This window comes from Microtus oregoni, unplaced genomic scaffold (assembly GCF_018167655.1).
Source record: "Microtus oregoni isolate MIOR12 unplaced genomic scaffold, Mior012 000011F_ref0000422, whole genome shotgun sequence".
Lineage (NCBI taxonomy): Eukaryota > Metazoa > Chordata > Mammalia > Rodentia > Cricetidae > Microtus > Microtus oregoni.
This window is the reverse complement of record NW_024543070.1, coordinates 49,863,123-49,889,376: the sequence shown is the minus strand read 5'-3', so window position 1 is coordinate 49,889,376 and position 26,254 is coordinate 49,863,123. Positions and strand designations below refer to the sequence as shown.

Below are 26,254 nucleotides of genomic sequence, written 5' to 3'. Positions count from 1 at the left end.
GAAAGCACCAGGAAGTACATGAGAGAGTGGCCCAGAGTGGCTGCAGACCCACGGGAAGGAGTCAGCAAGGCTGGTCCCTTCCCCCTGAGCAGGATGGCAGCTCTGTGACAGGAAAGAAATCCTATATAGTCAGGCCTGGGACCTGCTCCCTCTGCAGGTGACTTGGGAAGAGCCATGGTGGGGTGCCTCAGCCACAGCCCGAGGGGACTGAGGGGACTAAGAGCTTGGAGCATCAGATCAGTGGAAATCCACACAGCACTGGCCAGCTCACCCTGTGTCCTGCAGTTGGTAGACAGGACTGCAGAGGCCTTTCCCTTCTTCCACCCCAGGGCTGTCACCCTGCGGCCTCTGGGCCAGGTCTCTCGTGAGTCACTGGCCCCAGAGGGAAGAGTGGATTTGACTGCAGTTGTTTTATTTCTTGGTTTCCCTGGTCTCTTGGGGCCTTGTGAATTAAGCTAAATGAGGAAGCAGGTGAGGAGTGCAGGTGCTGGGTGTAGGGGAGATGTCTCCATGGCAACAGAGCCACCTGGCTTCCTGGCCTGGCATCAGGCCTTGTGACTTCACAGTGGAATCTTCTCTCAGGTTGTCTGGTGAAGAGGCTGTTTGAGGGGGCTTTGACCTCCCCAGCTCTAGTCTGAGGATTAGGCTTCTTCGTGTCAGCGTTCGGGGCCACAGCCAACTCCAATAGACTCTGAGTGGCGCACACTTGTGAGCGTGAGCAGCCTAGCACGTAGGCCATTCTCTGCTGAAGCTCTCTGGGGAGTTGGAGGAGTCACACCTGGGCTCCTTCAGTCCTGGCCTAGCAGGTGAAGAGGAGCCAGGGCCCCAGGAGGAAAGACAAAAGTGTGGATCTTTGCCACCCAGAACAGTCTGACCTGATCAGCACCATCTCAATGGCAGGAAGGGTAAGATGTAGGAGGAATCACCGTAGGGGGCTTCCATAGGAAGTATGGTAGGGCCCCCCAACCCAGTAGTGAGCCATCTGGCCCACTGACACATTAGATTCCTACAGTTGCTATAGCAACTGCTCTGAACCTGGCGAAATGATGACAGTTGGCTCCCACACAGTGTCAGAGGTCTGGAGTCAGCAGAATTAGGTCCTTCTTGGGGCTCCAAGGGAGAAGCTGTCCTGTGCCTTTCTTCTGGCTTCTGGTAATGGCTGGTGACTTGGTGTTCCTTAGCTATGACACCGTCACTCCAGTTTCTGCCAGATGAGATCATCCTATGACATGCTCCCTTAGTGTCTGTGTCCAGGTTTCCCAGCCATAGATTTCGGGTATGCCTTAACCCAGTCGAACTCATCTCGACTTGATCGCATAGATCATACAAATAAAGACGTGGTCACAGTGCCAGGGGTCAGGACTGGGATGTAGCTTATAGGGACCATGTACAACGCTCATGTACAGTGAAGAGCAGATGCCCCCCCCCCCCAGTACAGCACTCAGCCTGTTCCCCCAGGACAGTGCAAAAAGAGGCAAGTCCACATTAGGGGTATGATCAAGAATGTCAAATGTGCTCTCTGGTCTCTCGTCTCCATGACCAACACTTTCCGAGGAGTTAGGTGACATTCAGGGAGCTAGGGACCTGCTCTAGTTGTGCCTGTGGCAGAGGAAGGGGAGGTAAGGGTGGCAACCCCTGGAGGAGTCAGAAAAGCGGGGGGCGGGGCAGTTCATAACAGATTTTCCCTGGAAATGGTTCCAGTGGGCAGTGTTGGAAGGAGGCTCCAGGTCCCTGTTCTCCCCTGGCCAAGAAAGAGTCCCCTACCAACCCCGAGTCAGCAAGAACCTAGATCCTAGGCAAGCTCTTTTGACATTCTCTTTCTCTTATTATCTCATTCTTTCTCTCTCCTTCCTCTCCCCCCTCCGTCATGTGAGTGCATGTTTTGCCTACATGGGTGTCTCTGCACCACTTGCATGCCCACGTGGGGATTGTGGAGGCCAGAAGAGGGCATTGGATTCTGTCAGATCAGAAATGGACTACAGGTGGTTGCGAGTCACCGAGGCCATGCTAGGACTCTGGAAGAACAGCTGTGCTCTTAACCTCTGAGCCATCTCTCTAGCCCCCATGTCCTTCCATAATGCCTATCCTTCCTTCTTCCACTTTCGTTGTCCACCACACTCCAGGGCTTTTCTGAATCCCGTGGAGTCAGAGGCCAGCTAGACAGATGGGCCTTGCCTTGATGAGATGTATGATTTAATGGGATTCAACATAGCCAACAATCAAACAAACAAAAACAAAACAAAGAAAAAAACCAGTGCAGGAAAGTGCTTCAGGGCAGGGTGGGTACATCAGAGGGGCAGTCAGTGTTCTCAGTGGGGAGGGGTGTCAGTCAACTTGGTGATGTGACTGAACCATGGAGGTAAGGGGAGCAGCCCTAACCGGGCACCATATGCAACCATCACCCAGGGAAGAGATTGTTCAGGCGAGCACACTGGTGTGTGCTCAGGACCTGCCCAGCAAAGGCCAGACGAAGGCCTGTGTGGACCCAACCGAGCTAAGGGGTCTGAGACCAGGAGGGTAGGATAAGGAACTAGTCCTTGTTTTGTTGTTTTCTTGGAAAAGTGTCTGTTGAGTGTCGGGGGCGTGACCACCTTAGGTGCAGAACAGAAGAAAAAGCATTTCTGTGAGAGAGAAGTGGTAACAGTCACTATGGGGGAGTCTGGGAGCTGGGAAGACTCCTCTGAGGTGAGGGCCCCACGTGCTCGGGCAGGGTCAAGTGCAGTGTGACTGAGGGCCTGGGGGGATGGTGGGAGTGTGAGGAGCAGGGTACACTGGGCAGAGTCAGTAGGGTGAGAAGTGAGGTGAGGTCGCAGAGCGCAGGGTTTTCTGAGGGCACGGTTAGGAGCACTACTGGACTTTCCCAGAGGGGAACCCTGATCGGTCATGGGCCCTATGTGCCCCCCAGATGAAGACAGGACTAGGGACAAGGCAGGCAGCAGTGACCAATGGATACCCTCTCTTCTCAGACAACTCAGAAGAGCCATGAGGCTGAGTCCAGTGCCCTGATCTCTCTGAGTCTCTTGTCGGGGGTGGACCCAGGTCACCTATCCCAGCAATCGCAAGTCACCAATTCACAGGACCAGGAGCCTCTTGGGTCTTGCAGCTTCTCGGAGGTGGGCTCAGAGTTCCTGCCTTTCTTTCACACTCATGAGCAGTCCCTGGACGTGGAGGAACTGGCCCAGCAGTGTGAAGTTTGTGCTGGACACAAAGATGGCTGGAGCCCCAGAGAGGGTCTGTTCCTCAGGGAGTCGGCGCCACCCAATGGCTTCTTCCCGTACTACCGCTCTCCGGAAGAGCATCTCCCCAGCATCACCCCTCAAGGCTGCTGGTGTCTGGGCACCAGAGAACTTTTCCCCACAGCACAGGATGGCTGCTGCAAGGTGACAGCCAGGGATGGACGCCCTGTGATGAGTGTGAAGAGGCTATAGAGAAGGGCAGGCAACACCAAACCTCTGGAATGCTCCATACATCTGTCCCTGGCCCATGCCCCAGTGAACCCTTGGCCAGGTCCCTGATGGCACGTTAGTATGGGCACAGAGGCTAGGAGAGGCTGCCCCACTATACTTTAGCTCCTCCCTTGCAGGGAAGTGACTCTGGAGATATTGAATTACATACAATAATTCAAAGAGAGGCCTGAAACCAGGGTTGGGCCCATAGAAACGCCTAGTTACTTCTTGAAATTGGTTAGACACCCAGATACTGGATGTGTGCTGTCTCACTCAGTCCTGATGACCCCATACCAATGGCTGTTTATGAGTGGGACAGCATCTCTTCAAAAATCAAAGTAACATGACCTCAGTCACCCGGGTAGCAGGTGCCAAGCCTTTCTGGTCCAGATCTGTATCCTCTAATTTCATGGGCAGCCCTACTGGAAACCACATAGCTTGGCATGGGATCTAGGACTACAGAGAAAGTAGGGTAGATAGTGAGTTCAAAGTTCAGTGTCAAACTTTCCCGTGGGGATCCCTCAACATCACCAAGGGTTCTCCACTCTGCAGAACTGGCCTGGGTCCTACCACCCTCCACGATTGCCCTGTAGAGTTATAGGGCCAGTGTACATCTTGGCATTTGGGCCTGAATCTGGCTGACTCCTTGCTCTTCCTCATCCAGTCTGCCTTGGCAGGGCCAGACCTCCTCTCTGGGTTTTCACCCTTACCAGCCTGCTGCCACTTCCTGGGAGGGTTCGTGTGTGACGGCAACCAAGATCTGCCTCTCTCTGGGGACCACGCTCTCGGTGATTCAGGATTTGTACCATATTACAGAAGCCCTGAAGAAAACCTTCGCACCAGCCCGGAGCCTTCTTCCCCAATGCTAGGGGGCTCAAGGGAGTGACTCCAACCTGGGGCTGCCAGCCTGTGGAGGTGCCGTGGTAAAAGCAGCAGGGACTTCTGGGAATGAGGGACAAAAAGAACTGGAGAGGAGGACCCCACAGATCAGTCCGTTTGCCCCGGGACCAGAGGTGGCCTGGTGCCCAGCCCTCAGACCTATACTGTTCCTGCTCCTGAGGTGGGAAGAGGTTTTCTACTATGAGATCACCAGTGAGTGGGGAATCCTCTCTTTTTGCCACAGAGGTCCACAGGAAGAACCCACCCTTCTCCGCACATACCTTTTGAGTGCCCGATGACCTGATCTTCCACTCTGGTGTCTCCCTCCACGGGTCTGGGCTTGCCTTTCTCATTGCAGCAGAAGGGAGAGGCCTGTGCCACCCAGTGCCACCTGGGGCTGCCCCCAGAAATCAACCATCTTACCCCATCTCTCCTACTTCATTCTCCTAGGTGGGAAATCTGCCTGATGAGGTGTGGGGGTGGGTATCACCAAAATGGCTGCAGAGGGCTTCCTCCTGAGTCCCCCATTTGAACCGCATCTTTCCTTCTGTAGCTTGTCGCAAGCCTGAACACAGGGAGCAGGGGCCTCCTGGACAACTTGGAGGAACACACTCCCAAAGCTGGCTTTGTAAATAAATCCTGTTGGCATGGGTGCCTTACTACCTCAGTGTGGTGCTTCAGAACAAGGCTGCCAACCTCCCTCCACTGAGCACTCATTATGAGCTAACCCCTCGCTGGATTCTCAGAGGTAATCCCATTCTGCAGGTGAAGACACCGGCTCGGTGGGGCGGCAGATAGGCTTCTGGTTCTGAGAACTAACTTTAGCAGAGGTCCATGGCTGGGGCTGCAGGGATGGAGGGATTGCTGCGGGGGAGCCAAGCTGGAACCTGACTGCACAGCCAGGAGATCCAGCAAAGCTCTAATGTGACCCACTTCCTCTCCGCCCCCCATTCCCACCCTCAGGACCCACTCACTCTCTGCCTGCCCATTCCTGCCCTAAGGACCCACTTCCTCTCCGCCTCCCATTCCTACCCTAAAGACCCACTTCCTTTCCGCCCCCCATTCCCACCCTTAGGACCCACTCACTGTCCGCCTGCCCGTTCCCACCCTAAGGACTCCTAGAGAGAGAACTCTGCTATACCCTGGAGCTCCTGTACTTCCTTCCATACCGGGTCTTGAGGGCTGAGGACTGCCCGACTCTCCTCCAATTTTTTCCTCAGCTGATGGACACAAGGAGGCTCGTATTAGTGGCGAGCAGAGGACATTTGTCCGCTGTGATATATTGCTGTGATTGGTTTCATAGAGAGCTGAACGGCCGAGAGTTAGGCAGGAGGAATAGGCAGGACTTCTGGGTTGAGAGAGGAGTAGGAGCAGATAATCCAGAGGCAGAAGATATGCACGGAGACATGGAGGAGGCAGGATGGGTGGCGCATGCCAGAACAGAGATGGACAGACGTGGGTTAACCTAAGTTATAAGAGCTGGTTAGAAACAAGACTAAGCTAAGGCCAAGCTTTCATAATGAGCCTTGGCATTGTCATTTGTGAGCTGGTGGCCCAAAGAACAATCTGACTGCATAGAGGTTCCACGGTCAGGGTGGTCTGTGTAGCACAGGGGAGATCTGACATTGAAGGGTACCCGTGGAAGAAGAGAGTAGAAGGAGGTGACAAGGGCTCTCAGCGGCCTCCCTGGCACCCCCAGACATCCCTTTCTGTGACCTCCCTGGCACCCCCAGACATCCCTCTCTGCGGCCTCCCTGGAACCCCCAAACATCTCTCTCTGCGGTCTCCCTGGCACCCTCAGGTGTCTTTCTGGACCTCTCTCTTTATAGAGAGTCTGGCTCTATTCTGGCAACTACGTTGCTCTTTTCCACCTGGAAGCTCCTACGTTGCGCAGCAGTGCCCTCTCCTGGCACATCTTGTCAAGACACGGTGTCTCCGTGGTCTAAATAATAAAATTCTTTGGACACCACCTAGGAGGGCACTGTCCCTGTCTTATAAAGAGTGAGCCAGCCAGCAGCAGCAGCCTCAAGCCTGGTGCAGAACCCAGGAAACCTCGACCTCAAATGCCCAATCTACCTTCACTCCACGATCACATGCAGTTCCTCAGCTCCGCGATGGACTGAGAATTCTCTGGACAGACCCCAGAGAACTGCCAATGAGGAGGAAGACCTGTTCCTGATGATAGGCTCACTCAGCACCTCCAAAATCAGCGTGTGGAGTTCGGTCATTATCATCTTTCTGTTCTTGGTGGGGATGGGGTCCTAGCGGTCAATAAAAAGGCCTGGAGGCAGAAAAGCAGCCGATGCTTTGGAAGCCCTGAAAGAAGCCAGAATTCCGTGGGGTTCTGGTAAGGCCCATGGAGAGGTGTCGCTACTGCCACTGGCTATGAGGTAGCTGCCCCTCAGCTCTGCCACGATCCAACTCCTCCTCCTGCAGGCATCAGGTGGTCAGCCCTTTAGGCATTGCCCCATGGCCTCTCCATTTAAGGTGCCCGAGTGCTGGCTGAACACCAGGCCTATACACAGGCTCAGGGGACAAGGTAGTACCTGTTCTCAAAGGCGCCCCGTCTGATGGACAGACAGACTAAAGTCATAGTGGACAGGGAGGCAGGTGGACATGTCCAGCCCAGACAGTCGAGGTGGAATGCGGAGGTGTGCACTTCAGCAGAGGACTGGCAGGGAACGTGGCAGCCAAACAGAATCACAAAGGAGCGGGCTAGAGAGCAGGGGGAGGGCAACCCTACCAGGGACCAGCACATCCAGTCCCACACACGGAAGGAATGTGGGGTGTGAAGGCCACACTGCCTGGCTGGACGCCAGCTGGACAGAGCTGAGGTGGTAGGTGTAAGGAGTGGAAATGCCACCGGACCTTGCTTTGCAGGCCTTCACAGGCCTAAACGGGCAACTAGAATGTGCAGGCAAGGCCACCCAGAGTCATGGAGGGCCCTGCAGAGAGGTGGCCAGAGCAGAGGCCAGGCTTCAGAAGCCTGATGTGGCAACATTTGGAGAGGGAGCCCAGGACCAGGTCAGAGGACCTATGTCTACCAGGCTGAGGCAGTGATGGCATAGGCAGGAGCTGCCAGAGGGCAGTGGACGCTAGAATCATTGAGAAGGGAGAGCACCAGGAGTTCCTGGTTACAGGAGTGAGGCCTGGGAGGAGAGGAGTGCGGCTCATACCCAGGCGTGTGTGGCAGCTCAGTGGAGGTGCAGTTTCCTACGTGGAGGGGTGCGGAAGGAGCAGCACTGGGGGTCAGCATTCTCGTGGACGTGCTGAGTTGAGATGGGAGTCTCCCAGGCAGAGGTGTTAAGTAGAGCAGAAGTTCTGTGCTCAGTAGTGAAGCCTGGAGTCAGGTAGGAGACTGTAAGTGGGGAGATAGTACTGCCCCCAAGAGGGAAATCCAGGGAGGGTGACAGTTTAGGTTCTGTTCCTGGAGCCAGTGTTCTGCTGGGTCCCACACCCCAGGGCTCAGGGCCTGCTCCATGCTGCCACTCAGTGTAGGGTTCTCCGTGCCCGTGTGTTTCAGGGTTAGAGTCACAGTGTGTGATTGGGAATGGGAGGGCTTCCATTCCTCTCAGGCTTGTTGGCAATCAAGCTGCGGTACCCTGGGCCATGGAGGCCATCCTGTCTGCCAGCACTGCTGACTACTCTTCGGGGACCTTTCATTTCCTAAATGGTCGCAGGCCCAGATCACAGGCAGAGTGGGGCACAGTTCAGGGACTAGTGCTGTAGCCTCAAGGCTGAGTGAGCCACCATGAACCTATGAAGTAAGCTCAGCCACAGGCCGTGACCTTTCACCCCCGCCCCATAGGGCTTTGCAAGCCCCCTTGCCAGTGTGTGCTTCCTGCTTCATTCTACATTCTTCTCCCAGAGGGGTGGCCTTGGCTCTGGAGTTAAAAATTGGAGTCTGTGCTCACCTCACAGAGGAAGAAGACAGGGCTACCGGAAGAGCTACCGACCACGAGCCTCGCTCCTCAGCAGGCCCTGCAGCAGGTGTCAGTGGTCAAACACTTGCCTCGGGAGAAGGAAGCCTGACCAATTGCTCTACACATTGACCCCAAAGTGCCAGTGGGACAAAAGCAGGCTAAGCAGAGGGACTTCCTTTAGGCCACACTCATCACTCCTGTCAGCCGAGTCCTGAGGTTGGGAACCAGGGCTGCACCCCTGCTGGAAGCTAGCTGGACATGGGTGGACACAGGGTCACCTTCCTTAGAGGCAGGAGAAGGCAGGACATTCCGAATGGAACAAAGATGCCCCCATGTAGCTAGCCTGGATGTCCCTGGACTGTAGCGTGAGGCTGGCTGGGTGTGTGGTCTGCCTACAGAGCAATTTGAGCTAAAGAGGACCCCCCCTTTACCTTTGGGCTGGGGCAGTGTAGGTTGCGGCAGCACCTGGTGTAACTCCCCACTACCACCACACCCCCCAGATATACCTGAGAGAGACTTTGGACCATTAGGTGCTTTGAACACAGGTCTCTGAGAGGACACGGCTAGAGGAAGGGCCTCAGCTGATTGGAACCACACTGTCAAGCCAGCACAGGACAATGCCATCTCGGGCTGGGGGCGGGGCTAGATGTGAGGGCAGAGGGGCAGGGGAAGGGGTGTTGAAGGGAGATGTCAGAAAAGGCAGTTGGCATCTGTAGATTGTCCCTAGAATTCTGCCACCACCCTGTAGCTGTGGGATAGGGTCTTGTTTGCTTGCTCAGCACCTCAGTGCTGTATTTGAAGATGCACACAGTGATAGATAGGGAGGACCCATCAGGGCTCTACCTGAGAAGCCAAAGCCTCTGTGTGTAACGTCAGAGTTGACCTGAGCCAGTCCCATGTGTTGGATGGACCAGAAGACTGAAACCAGCCGGCAAGAGCTGACTTCTTTCAGGACATCACATGGTTTGCTTTTAGGTCGTTTAAGCTGGTTGAATGAGGCTTACCCAGATAATCAAGGTTCCACTGACTGCAATCCTGGTCACACACACAGATACAGTCATAGCATAGGGCTAGCATCCTAAGTCACACACACAGATACAGTCATAGCATAGGGCTAGCATCCTATGCACCACCCACCACACCATACACAAACCCCTCATGGCACCTCCTGGGTTAGTGTTTGGTAGAATCACTCTGCCACATGCATGTGTGCATCAAAACTTCTGCCCCCAGGAGGATGGGGCAGTACGTGCTAAGCCCACAACATCCTCTGGCTGAGGCAGTAACAGCCGTGTATGTAACCACAGTATCATAAATACAGGGGGAGGGGTGTTCCTTGAGGTGGGTGAGAAGTGTTCCTGCCAAGCTGAGAAACAGGACTTGGGCCTATGGGCTTCCCCAAAGTACAGCCATGTCTGCCTAGAATTCTGGCCGAGTAGAATGGGGGTATCCGTGGCTTGGGTTCTGGCAGCTGCTTAGTAGGGTGAAATGCTCCCTAGTTATATCTCCTTAGCTCCAGACAGGTTCTGGAGGGAGTTGCCAGCCTTGTCCTCGCTGGTCTGAAGGCTGACCAGGGTGAGCCAAGCTGTGGTATGGTGGCCTCTGAGAAAACCTCACTCACACAGAAGGTTCTGCCAAGCTCCTGACAAAGTGTTGTGAATGTAAAGAGATGGGATGTTGCAGATGGAAATCCAAAATTGTCTGCTCCTATAACCATCTTCTTATCGTCCATGTCTGCATCTGGCTTACACCCCTTGGGCTGTCAGTAAAACATCTGGACTGAGGTGAGAACACTGGCTTCTACCAATACAAAGGCTGAGGATGCATCAGCGAGCATCTACAGCCTACAGTAGAGTTTCCCTTGCTTCAGTTCAGTCTGTGAGGAGGCTCTTGTGTCCATACAGGGGTGCCCACTCAGGGAAGACCTGTGTGCAGGAGCAGGCTGTGTGCCCACATCAGAGGAGATAGCAGGACTTTGCCTGCTGGGTAGGGTTTTCTCGGGCTTTTCCTTGTGGAAGCCAGGGTTGGGGGAATAATTTGGAATCTGTTCTCCAACCAGGATCTGGCCATGTTCCTCCCCTCCTCTGGCCACTTTCTGAAGGTTTACCACTTCTGTATGAGATGCCTACACATTTTATACTCTAAACACAATGGCTTTCCTGAACTGTGAAGTGGGCTCCACAGACTTGCTGAAAGGAGTAAGCCAAGACCTCAGGGAGGGTGCTTCTGTTAAGTGCAGGATAGTGGCTTCATCCAGAGCTGGCTTGAAGCTGGTTTCTGGGTGAAGTGCCTCCCATACCTTATTCAATTACTCATTGATAGATGGAACTCTCAACCCAGGGCATGTGGATGCTGTGTGACCTGGAGAAGGAGAGAGAGAGTCTCTTAACTCTAGAACTGGCTTGGAAAATTGTACGTATTCCATCTTGCTTTCAAAAGCCCATCGAAGCACTAAGAATGCTGTTCAATTACAGTTTGTGTGCATGCATGCGTGTGCATGGGTATGTGTGTGCACATGAGTTCATGCATATACATATGTGTGGTTGGATGAGAAGAGGACCCAAAGTGTCCTACTCTGCCTTCTACTGGGCTGGCTGTCAAGCAAGCCCCAGCAATCCTTCTGTCACTTTGACCCCTGCCCCCACCTCTGATGGGCCAGGCACTTAACCATGCCAGGCATTTATGTGGGTCCTGGGAACCCAAATTCACGTCCTCATACTTGGACAGCAAGTGCTCTTTCCCACTAACCCATCTCCCCAAACCTTCATTTATTTATTGCCAGCTGAGTCCTATTGCAGGCAGTCTTTGGTGTTTATAAACCGCCCCCTCCACCTCCTTCTTCTGAACAACTTTGCAAATGTGCCCTAAATGGGCTAGCTCCTCTGGCTGCCACTTTCACCTGGAAGGCCCCAAGGCTGCAGTTATTGGGAAGTGCGAGGGAGGGTGGTGGCCAGAAGTAAGTACTAAGGGAATTCCTCAGGTGACTGGGGCAGCCTCTTGGATCACACCTAGTGAGTGCTGTGCCTTTAAGATCCTCTGGGGGCGGGTTGTCAGTCACTAGCCCTCATTCGCTGACTGCCCCAGCGCGGGTGGCTGGAACACTGAATTTCAGAAGAACCTGCCGGGTGATCAAGTCGCCTCGCCTGCGCTGGCTCTCGAGACCTGGGCCATGCCCGACACACACTGAGGGACGTTGCTCTGGCTGCCTGAGGGAGAGGAGGGAGAGGCACAAGTCACTTTGGTCATGGGCAACTTCCAGTTGGAAGACTTTGCAGCGGGCTGGATCGGAGGTGAGTGTGCTTGCCAGACTCCCCCTCTCCCTCTCCCGCATTACAGAGGCCCAGTGCCAGCTGTTTGCACCTGGTGTTCTTGGTGCGCTTTGCAGCTCCGCATTGCCTGGTTTCATCAGGAGCAGAGTGAGCAGAGTGAGCGATGCCTGCAGCACCTGGCGTCCCTAGCCCAGTCCGCTTGGCTGGTCCTGTCCTTAACTTCTGAAGCCGAGCTCTTAAGATTCACAGTGATTTCTTTGAGCTTCTGGTTTGCCTCAACGTCAGGTTCCGAGGAACTTGGATCCCATAATGATTAAACCGCTGGTCAGGGCAGACAACCAATGAAGCCACCCGAGTGTGTGCACACCCTTCAGTGACCTGGAGCAGGAGCACACCTGGGTTTGGGGACGCGTCTCCAAGAAACTTGTGCTTAGGTTGGCACTTGGCTTGGCTCCTAAATCCCGGTGTCAGGGCGGCCAAGAACCTGGACTTTAAGATCAGGTTGGTCTCAAAGGCGTTGCCCCTGGAGGGAGTGGAGCCCGTGGGGCAGGGAGTGGAGCTCTGTGGGGGCATTTGCCCAGGACAACTGAGAAGGATCCCTCTGGTCCAGCTGCTGGCACTTATCAGCCCTGGTTTCTTCAGTGCCCTCCTCTCCTGTTCTTCTGAACCCTTTGGTCCCTCTGCTTGGCTGTCACTACATTTTACCATATAGTTAACATAATGACAGACAGTCTCTGAGTAAAGCCCACCCACTGCTTGCTGTGTGCTGAGGTCCCTGTCAAACGCTTTAAGTTGTCTTCCTCATTGACATGTGCAACAAACTCACCACAATGCCCTCCACATTTGTCTGAAGCCCTACAGACTTTCCCAGCTCTGGAAACTACTGCTCTAGCACCCTACTTTTTCTTTATTCTTTATTTTGCACCCCTGCTTTCAGATATGTAGGCTGAGTGTGAGCAGGGGGAGGGGCACTTGGCTCTGAACTGCTGCTCCGGACCTGAGGATGCCTGCCCCACCCTGGGGAAGATATTGGCACCTGGGCATTGGAGCTCCTGTCTCAAAGCTGGACCAGCAGAGCGAGGTTTTGCCTGCTGTTCAACTCCATGCTATTCAGTTCAAGGGAAGGTGGAGGGTGAAGAAGACAGGAGGTTCTAGACCCAGCAACCAGCGTCCCTGTGGCCTGACTTGTTAAACCACCTCTGCTGGCAGAGATGTTGCCTTTTTTATCAGTGTGGTGGAAGGATTCTCCCTGGGAAAGCAGCCCTGTGTGAATGCCAGTTGCTAGGGACCACAAAGGCTTCTTTATTTAGGTGACTTTGAGACAGCCTGATACAAATATGTGAGTAGCCAGGCATTTCTGTTCTTTCTCTTTCCTCTTCCTCCTTTTCTCCCCTCCCTTCCCTGCCTTCTCCTTACTCATTCAATTGTCACTCCTAATTCCCTTCCCCTGGAACCTAGGGGCTTTGCCTATTCTCCATGATAAAGTTGCCAGCACATTTGCCTCTTGTGTCTGACTTCTCTTGCTTAGCATAACAAGGTTTCTTTTTAGGGGTCACCCACACTGTAACAGGGTCTGTACTCCATTCCTATCTGTTTTGTGTCTTTATCTGGGGAGATATGAACAAGTGGCTATTCACCCCAGATAGAGCACTGATGACAGACCAAAGAAATGATTCTATCAAAGTCTCATTGAACGAGTCTGTGAGTTTACTAGAGTTTACTAGAGTATAGGCAAGGGGTTAGTTATGGGAGCATGGGTGACTGACTCAAGGAGGGCTGCAGCCCTGAAGAACCCACCCCTGCATGACTGACAGTTCCTAAAAGTCGCTGCACATCTGGTCTCATTTCAGCTGGACAGAGTCTCCTCCTTCCAGCAGCCCTTACTGTGTATATAACTTTGGGAAGAGGACCTTGTAAATCTTATGAGTTTCAGGAAGTTCTGAGACTTGTGAGTTTTCCTTCCCAAGTCTTAAGGATTCTTCTTCCAGGATGGGATGTTTCCATAAGGAGGAAATGGCTACACAGAACTAATCACAGCTAGGTAACGGTTCATTGTTACCTATAAATGCTATATTTATTCGCTGTATGTCACTTGAATTTGTCCCCTGCGAGGAATGCCATGGTGACCATGGCTGTGCTTATTCTTGTTTGAGTTCTTGCTTTCAGTTCTTAGGGAAATATCTAGGATGGGATATTGGGGATAGGATGAGTCATGTAGTAATTCTGGGTTTAACTTTTTTGAGGAATAACCAGTTTATACAGCGATGGCACTGATTCCTATTCCCATCCAAAACATACAAGAGTTCTCAGGGCTGGAGAGCACTCAGGAGTTGAGAGTCTGCCCTGCTCTCCCAGTGTAGTTTCAGGCATTCATATACTCATAAACATCTATCTACATATGTAATTTCAGGGACTCAGAGTCCCCTTCTAGCCTCTGTGGGCAGGCACCACACGCATGTGGTGCACATACATATACATGTGAGATCCAATTTCTTAGCCAGGCAGTGGTGGCGCACACCTTTAATCCCAGCATCCAGGAGGCAGAGGCAAATTCATCTCTGTGAGTTCAAGGCCAGCCTGGTCTACAGAGTGAGTTCCAGGACAGCTAGGGCTCCACAGAGAAACCCTGTCTTTAAAAAAATATTCAATTTCTTTGTATTTTTGTCAACACTTTATAATTTATTTTCCTTTAAAAAATGCAGTCTATCTAGTGGAAGTAGAGGGAAATTTCATTGCTTTGGTTTACATTTCCCTAGTGACCAACAATGTTGAGTATGTATGTTCATGTTGGCCATTGGCATATTTTCTTCAGAGATGTTAATTTTGGCCATTTAAACAATGTTTTAGGTGTAAGAGCTCTGTGTGTATTCTGGACTTGAGACCCTTAACAGATTTAAGTGGTTTGTAAACAGTATCTCCCAGTTTTAAGCCACTGTCTTCACTTTAATGCTAGTATCTATAGTGATGTCTAGTTTACGGACTCTTTTTCTTTCATTGTTTGTGCTTTACTGTAACTACAAATGTTACAAAACCCAGGTTACAAAATATTTCCACATATTTGTGTCTTTTACTTTTTTAACCTTTTGCTCTATTTTGGATAAAAGTGAGGCAGAGTCTAAGTTCATTCTTTGGCACATGGATATTTAGTTGACTCTGAGCCGTAATTCTAGTTTTGGAGAACTTTAAATAATAAGGTCCCAGCTGAGTCTACTCTCCGGCTTCCTTGGTACTCGATCAGGCCTCGCGCACTGGACGCCCCTACTGGACGCCCCTCTAGTAACCGCTGACTGACATGCCTCTGCTCTCCAGCCTCCTCTAGGGGATGGCAGGGACACCCACGAGTCCAGGGTTTGGGTGACCAGGTGCTGTTCTTTGACCTACAGGTGCAGCCAGTGTCATTGTGGGCTACCCTCTGGACACAGTCAAGGTACAGTAGCTGTGTTTTCATGACCCCTTGGGGAGGTACCTGAAGTAGGTCGGCCCTTGGAGCCATGCCTCTCTCTGATCTCTGAAGACTCTCCAGCCCAGGGCAGGCCTTCTGCTGGCCCAGGGGAATGTGATGTCAGGAGGCTTGTCACTGACTCCTGTCTGCCTGCAGGATTTTGTGAGTTGGTGAGGAAGGAGACAGGACACTGATGATTGTCCGCCTCCAAGTACCTGGGGACTGATGCTTGTCCTCCTCCAAGTGCCTGGGGACTGATGCTTGTCCTCCTCCAAGTGCCTGGGGACTGATGAATGTCCTCCTCCAAGTGCCTGGGGATTGGACAGTCAGGAAGGGTTTCAGATGTGAGATGCGGTCTGAGTTTGAAGTGTGAGACTGGGTAAGGCAATTAATTCATCTCCCTAATTATAAACCTAACGCTTATGAACAAATTGATAGCATTTCCCATCAATCACCTGTATCATATATGCTTATGAATGTAGATGGATGTCAGTCAAATTCCTGGTCATGCTATTTGCCACGGCTGCTCCTCAGAGGAAAGTGAGTGAGATAGGGTTGAAGGAGGAGACTCTGGCCTTATAGTGAAGCTTTTATTGAGAAGATGTATTCCCATATTAGTTGCACACTTAGAATTGTCTTTAAAAACTATATTACTAAAAGATACCCTTGCTTATCGTGGAAGATTGCGCCTGCAGAGGATGCCGGCTCGGAGACGGTCACTTGGATGGCCTGCCCCCTTGCTGTCCACTAGGTGCTGCAGGGGACAGGGCCACTCTGGGGTCTCACAGCTTCTCCCAACAGGCAGCGCAGGACATGGGGACTAAGAAACCCTCTTAGGGAGAAATTCAGGCCACACATCTATAAAGAAGTGGAACCCTCCGAGGCCAGGGCAGGTGCTCTTCTGAACAGTTGTATGGGCTTCCGCAGATGCTCTGTGCCTCTCGCCTCCTGCCCCTGGTTACCCAGACTTCTTAGAGGATGCTTTCCTATGTAACCTCTTAAGTCAGTGCAGAGTTGTTACTATACTAAGCCTGTTCCCAAGGCAAGGGCTACATAGAGGGAGATGGGTGGCCCTGTCTGTCGGGGAATCTAATGCGTACATAAGCTTGTGTGTGTCTTAATCTAACGTGAACCCTGCTTTGTGTGTAAGCTCAACGGGAGGATGGGGATGGAAGGGAATTCCAGGGGGCAGCAGAGCGAAGGTTGGAGGCAGGAAATGTATATGTGGTTGGCATGGAAGGGAGGATGCCAGGAGAAGAAATGGTGTGGAGGGTAACAGGAAGGCCAGTCTCCACCTCCAAAGTGTCCTGGGCATAGGTGGCATTTGATAGGGGCCCTGGAGAGTTTTAAAGCGGGTGATGTGATCACAATTATTTTGAGAAAAACCAGCCTGGCTGTGGTGTAGAGAAGGCCTAGAAGTGAGAAGGCCACACTAGGGCCAAGGCCTTGTCCAGGTGAGAAAGGGGCGGACAGAAAGATGGAAAAATGATCAGGTGTCCCCAAAGATGTGCTGAAGGGTGGGGTGATGGGCAGCATAGGTAGATAAAGCCAAGGTCTGGCCTTTGTGCACTTAAGAGGCAGCCATCATCACTGCACAGCCAACTGGTCTCGTTTGTTCTCTGGCTCAAAGTGGCCCTTTGCTGTGTGGAGCTGGGTTTGATGGATAGCAGAGCAAATGTCCCTGAAGATCATCGGGCACCAGGCTGGCCAGGACTGAGCCTGGTCCTTCTTCCTGGCTGGGTCACTGGGGACAGAGCCGATCTCTTTGGGTATCTTTGGAGGCTTGTGACCTATGTCAGTGTCTCTTTGCCCTCTGCTTCCTCCACAGACTCGCCTGCAAGCTGGTGTTGGCTATGGGAACACATTCAGTTGCATCCGCATGGTGTACGAGAAGGAGCGTGTAAGTGCCCTGTAGTGGGTGGAGGGTCCTGCCAGGGTCCCTCACGGACTGGGGCCCAGGCCCTGGGGTGGGTAGAGGGCGCCTGCCACGGTATCTCATGGACTGGGGCCCAGGCCACACTCCTACACTGGCACAATAGGCATGAGGGAGCTTGTTCCTGCTTATCACCTGTTTTTCTCATTGCCACATGGCAAACGCTACCTTACCTCTGCTTACCGTTGGACACCTAGTACATTGCTGGGGAGAAACTGGTTTTGTATGAACTCTCTGGAAATCTCTGGGGACTTTAGAACCACAGCATGGAAAGTTCCTGCGCCAACAAGGACCACTGTTAGTTTCACAAAACAGTGATTGCTGGGTAAACTGAGTCACAGTGGAGTTTCCTTTATGTGGGTGCAGAACCTACCCACGTGACTGAGGCACTGATTTTCAAATAGGAAATGGAGTGATATCTTGTAACACAAACTCCCTTTTTAAGAATGAGTGGGTTGAAGCTGGGCAGTGGTGGTGCACGCCTTTAATCCCAGGCAGAGACAGGCAGATCTCTGTGAGTTCTAGGCCAGCCTGGTCTACAGAGCGAGTTCCAGGAGAGGCTCCAAAGCTACACAGAGAAACCCTGTCTCGAAAAAGCAAAACAAACAAAAGAGTGGGTTGCTTCCTAACACTGCCCTTTTGAGAATCTAAAATAAAAAAATTAAATTGAGGCTGAAGTGACCTAGTTGAAAGAAACAGCCGAATGCAGTTTCTGGGGCTCTGCGGCTTTTCTCTGAGTCCTGGAAATGTACCCAGTTGTGACTGTTGATGCCACGGGCTCCATCGTAACGAATGCCCCAGGGTTTCATGGCCTCCTGCAGGTACCAAGCTTGTCAACAATCACCTTGACTGCCAGTATTGTTTTCTCTCTCTTGATTGGCCACTGAGGTCAGGGTGAGTACTGCCAAGCTCAGACTTGGTGTTCCAAGTCAATGGGCATGATGCCCCAGTCTCCTGAAAGATAGCCACTGGGTCTTTTTTTGGCTCATAGTCCCTGTGGCTCTTGCCAGCCTGCGTTCCACTGCCAGCATTCTGGTGGGTGGGGACTTTAGGTGGTGTTTCTGAGGCAGTGTTTATGGAGAAGAGCCTGAAACAAGACTTAGGCATGTTCGTGTGTGTGTGTGTGTGTGTGTGTGTGTGTGTGCGTGTGCGCACGTGCACATGCACACACATATATGGGGTGCCCACCAGGATCTCCAGCCTGTGGCACAGCTTTGCCCAGGGTCAGTTTATGAGATGCCTCCTAGAGCTTTGCCATCTTTGGCACATGTGCGCCGTTTCAACTCTCCAACGGTTGTGGAATTTTCCAGTTTTCCTTTGAGCCGCTGTGGTTTTATTGACCACAGACACAGAAGACACCCTGCCCCCAGCAGGAAACATTGCTTTTCAGCTTCCTCCACCTCCCTCTACTGCCTTGTGTGTGCATATGTGTGCATGCATGTCAGCGGAGACTGCTCTTCTATTCCCAGCTGCCCAGACCTGAACAATCACACAGGAACTACATGAATTACAACACTGCTTGGCCTCTTATTAAGTTAACTCTTGCATGTTATATTAACCCATTTCTATTAATCAGTGTATCACAAGTCTGTGGCCTACCGGTAAGGTTCTGGCATCTGTCTCCTTTGGCAGCAACATGGCATCTCCCTGGCTCTGCCTTCTCTCTCTCTCTCTCTCTCTCTCTCTCTCTCTCTCTCTCTGTCTCTCTCTCTCTGTCTCTCTCTGTCTCTCTCTCTCTCTCTCTCTCTTTCTCTCTCTCCATCTCTGTTCAGATTTCTCACCTGGCTTTATTCTGCTCTGCCATAGACCAAAGCAGCTTTATTTATCAGCCAATAAAGCAACACATATACAGAAGGACATCCCACATCACGTTCATATGTATGTTTGTATGTATATGTATTTATGTGTCTGTGTGTGGAGGGGGACCTACAGGCTATCCCTAGCACCCTTGGGAGATCCCTTTGTTAGCCCCTCATTACAGACTTACACAGACTTAGTGAGTTGTACTGTATTGCCCGTCATTTTTTCTGTGCTCTCCAGCCCCACCCTCATCTGCCTTACTCCCAGACCATGAGCTTGATATGGTGAAGACTGTTTTGTTATTGGTGCCTCCTAGGGCTTGGCACACAGAAAGTAATGGGAGAAAGAAAGAGAGAGAGAGAGAGAGAGAGAGAGAGAGAGAGAGAGAGAGCTTTGCTTGAGTGGCAAGTGAAGAAGTGTATTAGTACTAAATTATCCCCCACTACTTCTTAGAACCCCTTAGATATTCTGCAGACACAGCCTGATTTTTTCCAGCCATTTGGAACATACACACACACACACACACACACACACACACACACATACACACGATCTTAACATTAACATCTATATGACACCAAGATTGCATTGTGCAAAGGCTCATCTTTAGGTCTAGAGTGACCACCTGGGTGGCATGTGGCCTTCCTCCTCCTCTGTCTTTTCCATGTCATCTAGACCCTTTGGAGGGCTCTTCTCTGATACAGTGGATTATTGATTCTGGATGCATGCATTACCTGAAGCTCCCAGGAGGGAGGCCGAGAACATCAGGGAGTCCCACACCTGGTATGTAGACAGAGACCCTGGGGCGTGGTTTGGCCTCACACTTCCTCCCTCTGGTCCCCTTGCACAGGTGTTTGGCTTCTTCAAGGGCATGTCTTTCCCCGTGGCCAGCATTGCTGTCTACAACTCGGTGGTGTTTGGGGTCTTCAGTAATACAGAACGGTTCCTCAGGCGGCACCGCTATGGGGAGCCTGAGGCTGGCCCTGGCCGAAGCCTGTCTGACCTACTCCTGGCAAGCATGGTGGCTGGGATGGTCTCCGTCGGACTGGGCGGGCCTGCGGAACTCATCAAGATCCGACTGCAGATGCAAACACAGCCTTTTCGGGAAGGTAAGAGGCCAATGGGGGAAAATACAGTGTTGAGGACCTGTGTGAGACCTTTCTGCTCTTGGCTGGATCTGGGGTGCCATTGTTCATAGCCTTGTTAGTGATCAAGGCTATCCCCTTCCTGTTCACTATAAGCGCCGTCTCTCATTTTCTCTTGAGAGTTTTCCATGCTGCTCTTAAAAGAGGCTTCAACAGAGGAAGAAGAAAGGAAGGGGTATACGCTGTGTGTCCTCTTTGGTGGAGTTCAGTGCCAGAGGAGATAAGGGGGCGGGGCAAGCACTGTGTGTCCGTTTTGGTGGAGTTGGGCACAGGTGTATTTCAATGCCTCAGAGTTTTGTTCTTGGTTCTTCCGCTAATTTTTACCATCTTGTAAGACAAGGTGTTGCTCTCTCCCTACCTGTTTCCATTTCTGTAGGCTGGAGGGGCTGGATCCCTGGTCTTTTCTGTCATATTATGGATATGCTAAGCCCCTTTCGGCTGTGGCTGTGTGTCTGCTCTGCTCAGCGAGGCTGGGGTTTGGCTGTGTGACACATGGGGGACCCACAGCTTATTCAGGAGCATCCTGGCCCCGGTCCATAGCTCTCTGACCAGGGAGGGTCTAGTGCAGGCCTGAAGCCCTGTGAGCGTGAGGCTGATGCTCCCCCAGGGCACAGGGAGAGCCTGTGGCCCAGCTGCCCTGAGGATGTGTCTCTCCAATACATAAAGTCAGTGTCGGCACAGAGGAGATCTATGTATGTGTTGCATCACGCACTCAGGACTCTATCCCGAGGACCCTGGAACAGGACCCGTTCACCTCATCTCCAGATGCCTCCATCTAAGAGCTTGACAGAAACTGGATGTCCTGTGGGGAGAATACAGACTCTCAGCCAGGCTAGATCTGGGGGGCTGGGAGTAGAGTTGAGAACAGGGGATAAGGAGGCTTGAAAATATTGGAGCAGGACACTAGGCCTGCTTCACCTGGAGTGTGAGAGCCTGAGGTCCGCCTGGGTCAGGATCCACCCACCTAGGAAGTTCAGATCTTTCTAGCATACCACCTCCTAGGTAATTCCTTTGACCAGTGGAAACACAGAGACCATGAGTTCCCAGCTCCAGGAGAGGCATAACAGGAGGGCTGGCCTTCCCTGACCACACCTGTGTGATCACCCAGCTCTGGCCTTCCCTGACCACACCTGTATGATTACCCAGCTCTGGCCTTCCCTGACTATGCCTGTGTGAGCACCCGGCTCTGGCCTTCCCTGACCACACCTGTGCGAGCGCCCAGCTCTGGCCTTCCCTGACTATGCCTGTGTGAGCCCCTGGCTCTGGCCTCATATGGCAGTTCTCTGGGGTCCTGGGGAAAACCCGCCGTCATAAACCCCTCAAGGCAGCAACAGAAAAGGAATATGTGTCTGTCTGTCCTTCTGAGCATGCAAGAGACAAGACCTCAGGGAGCCCAAAGAGGAGGGTTGACACAGCTGTAGTCCTCAGAGCCTATGTCCAGGTCTCAGATGACAGAGAAGACAAAGACAGCTTACCTGAGTGAGTGGAGGTAGGAGCCACCTCAGCAATGCCCACGAGTCCACTGAGTTGGGTTCAGTGGGTCACAGTCATGGGGGCCACATAGCACAGAGCCCTGTGATACATTAGACTCCATGGCAGGAATCCTGCTTGTCTGATCATCACAATGCCCTGACTTCTGGGTACCTGCCAGGGAAGCAGACAGGCCTCGTAGCCTGGGGTCTTATCCTACTGGAGGTATAGCGAGATAATAGCACAGGTCTCACTCTGAGCTCATGGGTGCGCTTCTGGCTTATAGAAGCTAAGGCTATAGTGATTTTATAACTTCTGGCCACCTAAGACTTTGAACAAATTTTATGTCTCCAAAATATTGCTCAAGATGGCCCAGTTCCCAGTTCCTGGACTCTGAAAGGGGCTCCGAGTCACTAAGTCAGGCTGTGCACTTGGCCATGCTTCTCTTCACCTCTCATCATGGCTGCTTGGGACAAGGCCTCAGGTGACCACAAATGTCAGAGGAACTCTGAAGAAGGGTTGTGGGAGGCAGAGCATCACCAGATAGGACTCTCTCTAGAAAATGAGGAAGGATGTGGTTTTCATTAATTTGCTTCTTGTGAACTCTCGGGCTAGAAAGAGAAATTTCAGGCAGTTTAGAAGGGGTAACACAGGGAACAGAGGCCCTAGGAAGTCCTCCCTCAGTAACACAGGGAGCAGAAGTTCTAGGAAGTCCTCCTCAGTAACACAGGGAGGAGAGGCCCTAGGAAGTCCTCCCTCACTAACACAGGGAGCAGAGGCCCTAGGAAGTCCTCCCTCGGTAACACAGGGAGCAGAGGCCCTAGGAAGTCCTCCCTCGGTAACACAGGGAGCAGAGGCCCTAGGAAGTCCTCCCTCGGTAACACAGGGAGCAGAGGGCCTAGGAAGTCCTCCCTCGGTAACACAGGGAGCAGAGGCCCTAGGAAGTCCTCCCTCAGTAACACAGGGAGCAGAGGGCCTAGAAAGTCCTTCCTCTCCCATCTTGTTGAGACACGGCCTTCCTTCCATATTTCAGCATTCCTCTTTTGAATAAAACACGAACCTGAGGCATATGTTACTGCATGCCTCCCTCTGCTCTTGAAAAGCTACAACCCAGGCAGATGGGGCAGCACCGGTATCTGAATGCAGCAGGAGCAGCAGGGGCTGTGGCAACCTCCGTAGTGTCCTTCCAAGGGGACAGCTGTTACTCTGTTCCCTCATGGCTGCTATCATGTGGCCTGACATGTTTGGAGCCTCTGATTATTTGAGGACAAGACAGAAAGCTGTACTTTAAATACTGCAGTTGGAAAATGCCAGGTACTTCCGTTCCAAGAACATACGGAGAGACCACCCTGTGGCCTGACTTGTTTGGGGCCAGAGAGGATTGCAGGATGACAGTCTTGGCTGCAGGTCCAGCCCTCGTGAACGATGGTTTTTCTGACCTGAGCATTTACAGGACTTGTGGGCACCACTGGGGAGATCTCCCTTGGTTTGTGGTTTTAATTCAGATTTGCCAGTTCACTTCCAGGGCAGTGATGGCGTGATGTGAGAGGCGGCCTGGCATTTGGAGCTAACTACCAGATGACCGTGTTCCCTACTTTAGTAAATGTGACAGATTTGGAGGTCACAGTGAGGTGGCCCAGCTCATCTTTTGGGGAGAGCCAGCGACTTCCTCCTGAATGTGTATGAGTGGTGTCCCATGGCTGAAAACTGACCAGAACACCGAACCTGCCCTGCCACCCTGAATGACCCCTCCAGGAGACACACTCTGCTGACTCACTAAGGTGTTGGCCTTTGCTAATCTTACGTAGGCTAAGAATTTTAAGAGAATTCACCCAGACAGTTTTACATCTTCTGGTTCTCCCCCACGAAAGCAGACACATTTTCTCTGTCGTTCAAATAGCATATTCATTTATTTAAAATAGGTGCGGTTCTTAAAATAGGTGTGCACTGTTCCCTCAAACACACATTGCACATGTACACACGCATGCACACACATGCACAAAGTCACGCATGCACACAGACAGGGCCAGTATCCTATGGTAAGAATTCCACTTCTGGAGTTAGGCTGCCAGTACCTGAGAAAGTTAGGATGACTCACTTGGTGCCACGGAGCCTCAGATGTGTCCCCGCACAGCGAGGACAGAATGGATGTCCACGGAGCTTTTAGCACAGTGTCCTTGTCCCCTTTGTGGCTGGTAACTCTACTACTTAGAACTGTCCCCGCTGGTGGCCATTTATCCTGTTTGCAGTTTGTCTTCACCCGAAAACAGTGAAGTCATTGGCCAACTTGTTTAGAAAGAATTGCCTTCATTAGGGTTATTTCCCTCAGTGCGTGGGCTCTCTGGTTCACGCGTGGGTGCAAGGGTGTGGCCATTTTTAAGATTCTTGGTACGCATTGTGAAATTGCTGTGCAGAGGGCTGTTGTCATTTGCATCGGCAGCTGCAGAAGTGGAAAGAGAATTCCCTTCCAGGCAGCACCCAGGGCCATTACATGCCACACAGCATTTAACACACCTCCAAACTATTCCGGCTCACCAGGACTAGTCTCCTGGGGCTCCCGCCCATTGGTATGCATGTAGTCTTTCAGATGTGCCCCCCAGGGAAGAAATATGCTTCCCCTTCAGCATTATGACTGGCGGGAATGAGCTGACCTGGGCACCCTATTGGGCCTGACTGGAAATGGGAGCTAGATGTTGAGGCCAGCGATTTTCCTGTTGTCCCATCCAGCTGTATCTTAGAGACAGACAGCCAGTGATGCTCTCATCTATCTGAATGCATACCACATATGCACGTCTCATATACACACATACCACATGTGCACGTCTCATATACACACATACCACATATACACATCTCATATACACACGTACCACATATACACATCTCATATACACACATATACCACATGTGCACGTCTCATATACACACGTACCACATGTGCACGTCTCATATACACACGTACCACATATTCACGTCTCATATACACACATACCACATGTGCACGTCTCATATACACACATACCACATATACACATCTCATATACACACGTACCACATATACACATCTCATATACACACATATACCACATGTGCACGTCTCATATACACACGTACCACATGTGCACGTCTCATATACACACATACCACATGTGCATGTCTCATATACACACGTACCACATGTGCACGTCTCATATACACACATACCACATGTGCACGTCTCATATACACACGTACCACATGTGCACGTCTCATATACACACGTACCACATATACACATCTCATATACACACGTACCACATGTGCACGTCTCATATACACACGTACCACATGTGCACGTCTCATATACACACGTACCACATGTGCACGTCTCATATACACACGTACCACATGTGCACGTCTCATATACACACATACCACATATACACGTCTCATATACACACGTACCACATGTGCACGTCTCATATACACACATACCACATGTGCACGTCTCATATACACACGTACCACATGTGCACGTCTCATATACACACATACCACATGTGCACGTCTCATATACACACATACCACATGTGCACGTCTCATATACACACGTACCACATGTGCACGTCTCATATACACACATACCACATGTGCACGTCTCATATACACACATACCACATGTGCACGTCTCATATACACACATACCACATATACACATCTCATATACACACATACCACATGTGCACGTCTCATATACACACATACCACATATACACATCTCATATACACATGTACCACATGTGCACGTCTCATATACACACGTACCACATGTGCACGTCTCATATACACACATACCACATATACACATCTCATATACACACGTACCACATGTGCACGTCTCATATACACACATACCACATGTGCACGTCTCATATACACACGTACCACATGTGCATGTCTCATATACACACATACGACATGTTCATGTCTCATAGACACACATATACTCACTTGCACACTGCATACTTCTCCGGGCGTGTTGGGAGGAGCAACAGATTTTCTAAGATTCCCTAAGTGCAGGAATTACTGATGTTAGCTCAATTCATTTCCCATTTAAGGGAACTATGTGGAAAGTCAGGGCCCCTCTGGGAACACAAGAGACAAAACCTGGGAGAGGTTCCAGGACTCTGTACCGTGGCTATGCTTCTCCAGGAGGCTCTGAGATGCCAAAAGGTAGTGAGGGCTGGGGCTCAGGGAACCTAAAAGTGGAAGGAGGATGTTTGTAGAGAGACTGTGCATATAGCCATGCACTAAACAAAATAGACCTTTGTTAAAGTTATATGCGTTGGAGGGGCACCATGGTGTTGGTTTTTGTTTTTACTCAATGGACAAAACAAGTGCTATCCTGATTTCTGGACTTGATTTCAGTCTTGAACATTCTTGTTCCCAGATCTCCCACAGGTTTGACTACAGGTGACAAGGTAGACAGGTGTATCCTTTCAGAATCCGGGCTCCTGTCTGAATAGGGCAGCACACACAGGAATGGAAACTGTTTCTCTTGAGCCAAGTCCGTTCTCACAGCACACAGTTCACAGTGTGTTTGTATCATTGTCTAAATCACAAAGCCAAGGAAGTGGACTGACTGTTCACCTCTGCCCTACTTAATAGATGAGGAACAAAGGCCCATGGGGTTCAGGCCTTTGTACATGGTTGTACAGTAAATCGTAACTGAACTGGAACACACATCCTGGCCTACTTACAATGCCGAGTTCTTTCTGTGGAAGCACCTGACTCTTTTGGAGCCACCAAGTACTGGGGAAACTAATGGACTCTTGGGAAATAATAGCCAACAAATAACATCCCAGGTGAGAACTTCCTGGGCATGTGACCTGAGGGGCCTGCCAGCCTGCTCATGCCCAAACCCAATCCAAGGTGGGCATAGCCGGTTTGTCTGTCCCAGAGAATGCC

General features: G+C 51.5%; 2 protein-coding genes across 3 annotated transcripts in view; both read left to right on the top strand.

Moving 5' to 3' along the window:
- Positions 1 to 2,945: 2,945 nt before the first annotated feature.
- LOC121453227 lies at positions 2,946 to 4,332 on the top strand. The gene is made up of 2 exons (XM_041659751.1): positions 2,946 to 3,404; positions 4,111 to 4,332. The coding sequence occupies exons 1-2, from the start codon at positions 2,946 to 2,948 to the stop codon at positions 4,330 to 4,332; spliced, it is 681 nt and encodes a 226-aa protein (XP_041515685.1).
- A 7,015-nt stretch (positions 4,333 to 11,347) lies between these two features.
- Slc25a48 (solute carrier family 25 member 48) overlaps positions 11,348 to 26,254 on the top strand; it is a 33,274-nt gene continuing 18,367 nt past the window's right edge. The window contains exons 1-4 of one of the 2 annotated variants that reach the window (XM_041660096.1): positions 11,348 to 11,538; positions 14,901 to 14,944; positions 16,788 to 16,859; positions 19,543 to 19,801. In XM_041660096.1, the coding sequence (XP_041516030.1) occupies positions 11,493 to 11,538; positions 14,901 to 14,944; positions 16,788 to 16,859; positions 19,543 to 19,801 (421 nt within the window). In that variant the 5' untranslated portion in view covers positions 11,348 to 11,492. The remainder of the gene's footprint in view (positions 11,539 to 14,900; positions 14,945 to 16,787; positions 16,860 to 19,542; positions 19,802 to 26,254) is intronic. The other variant, XM_041660097.1, reaches the window with a different exon arrangement.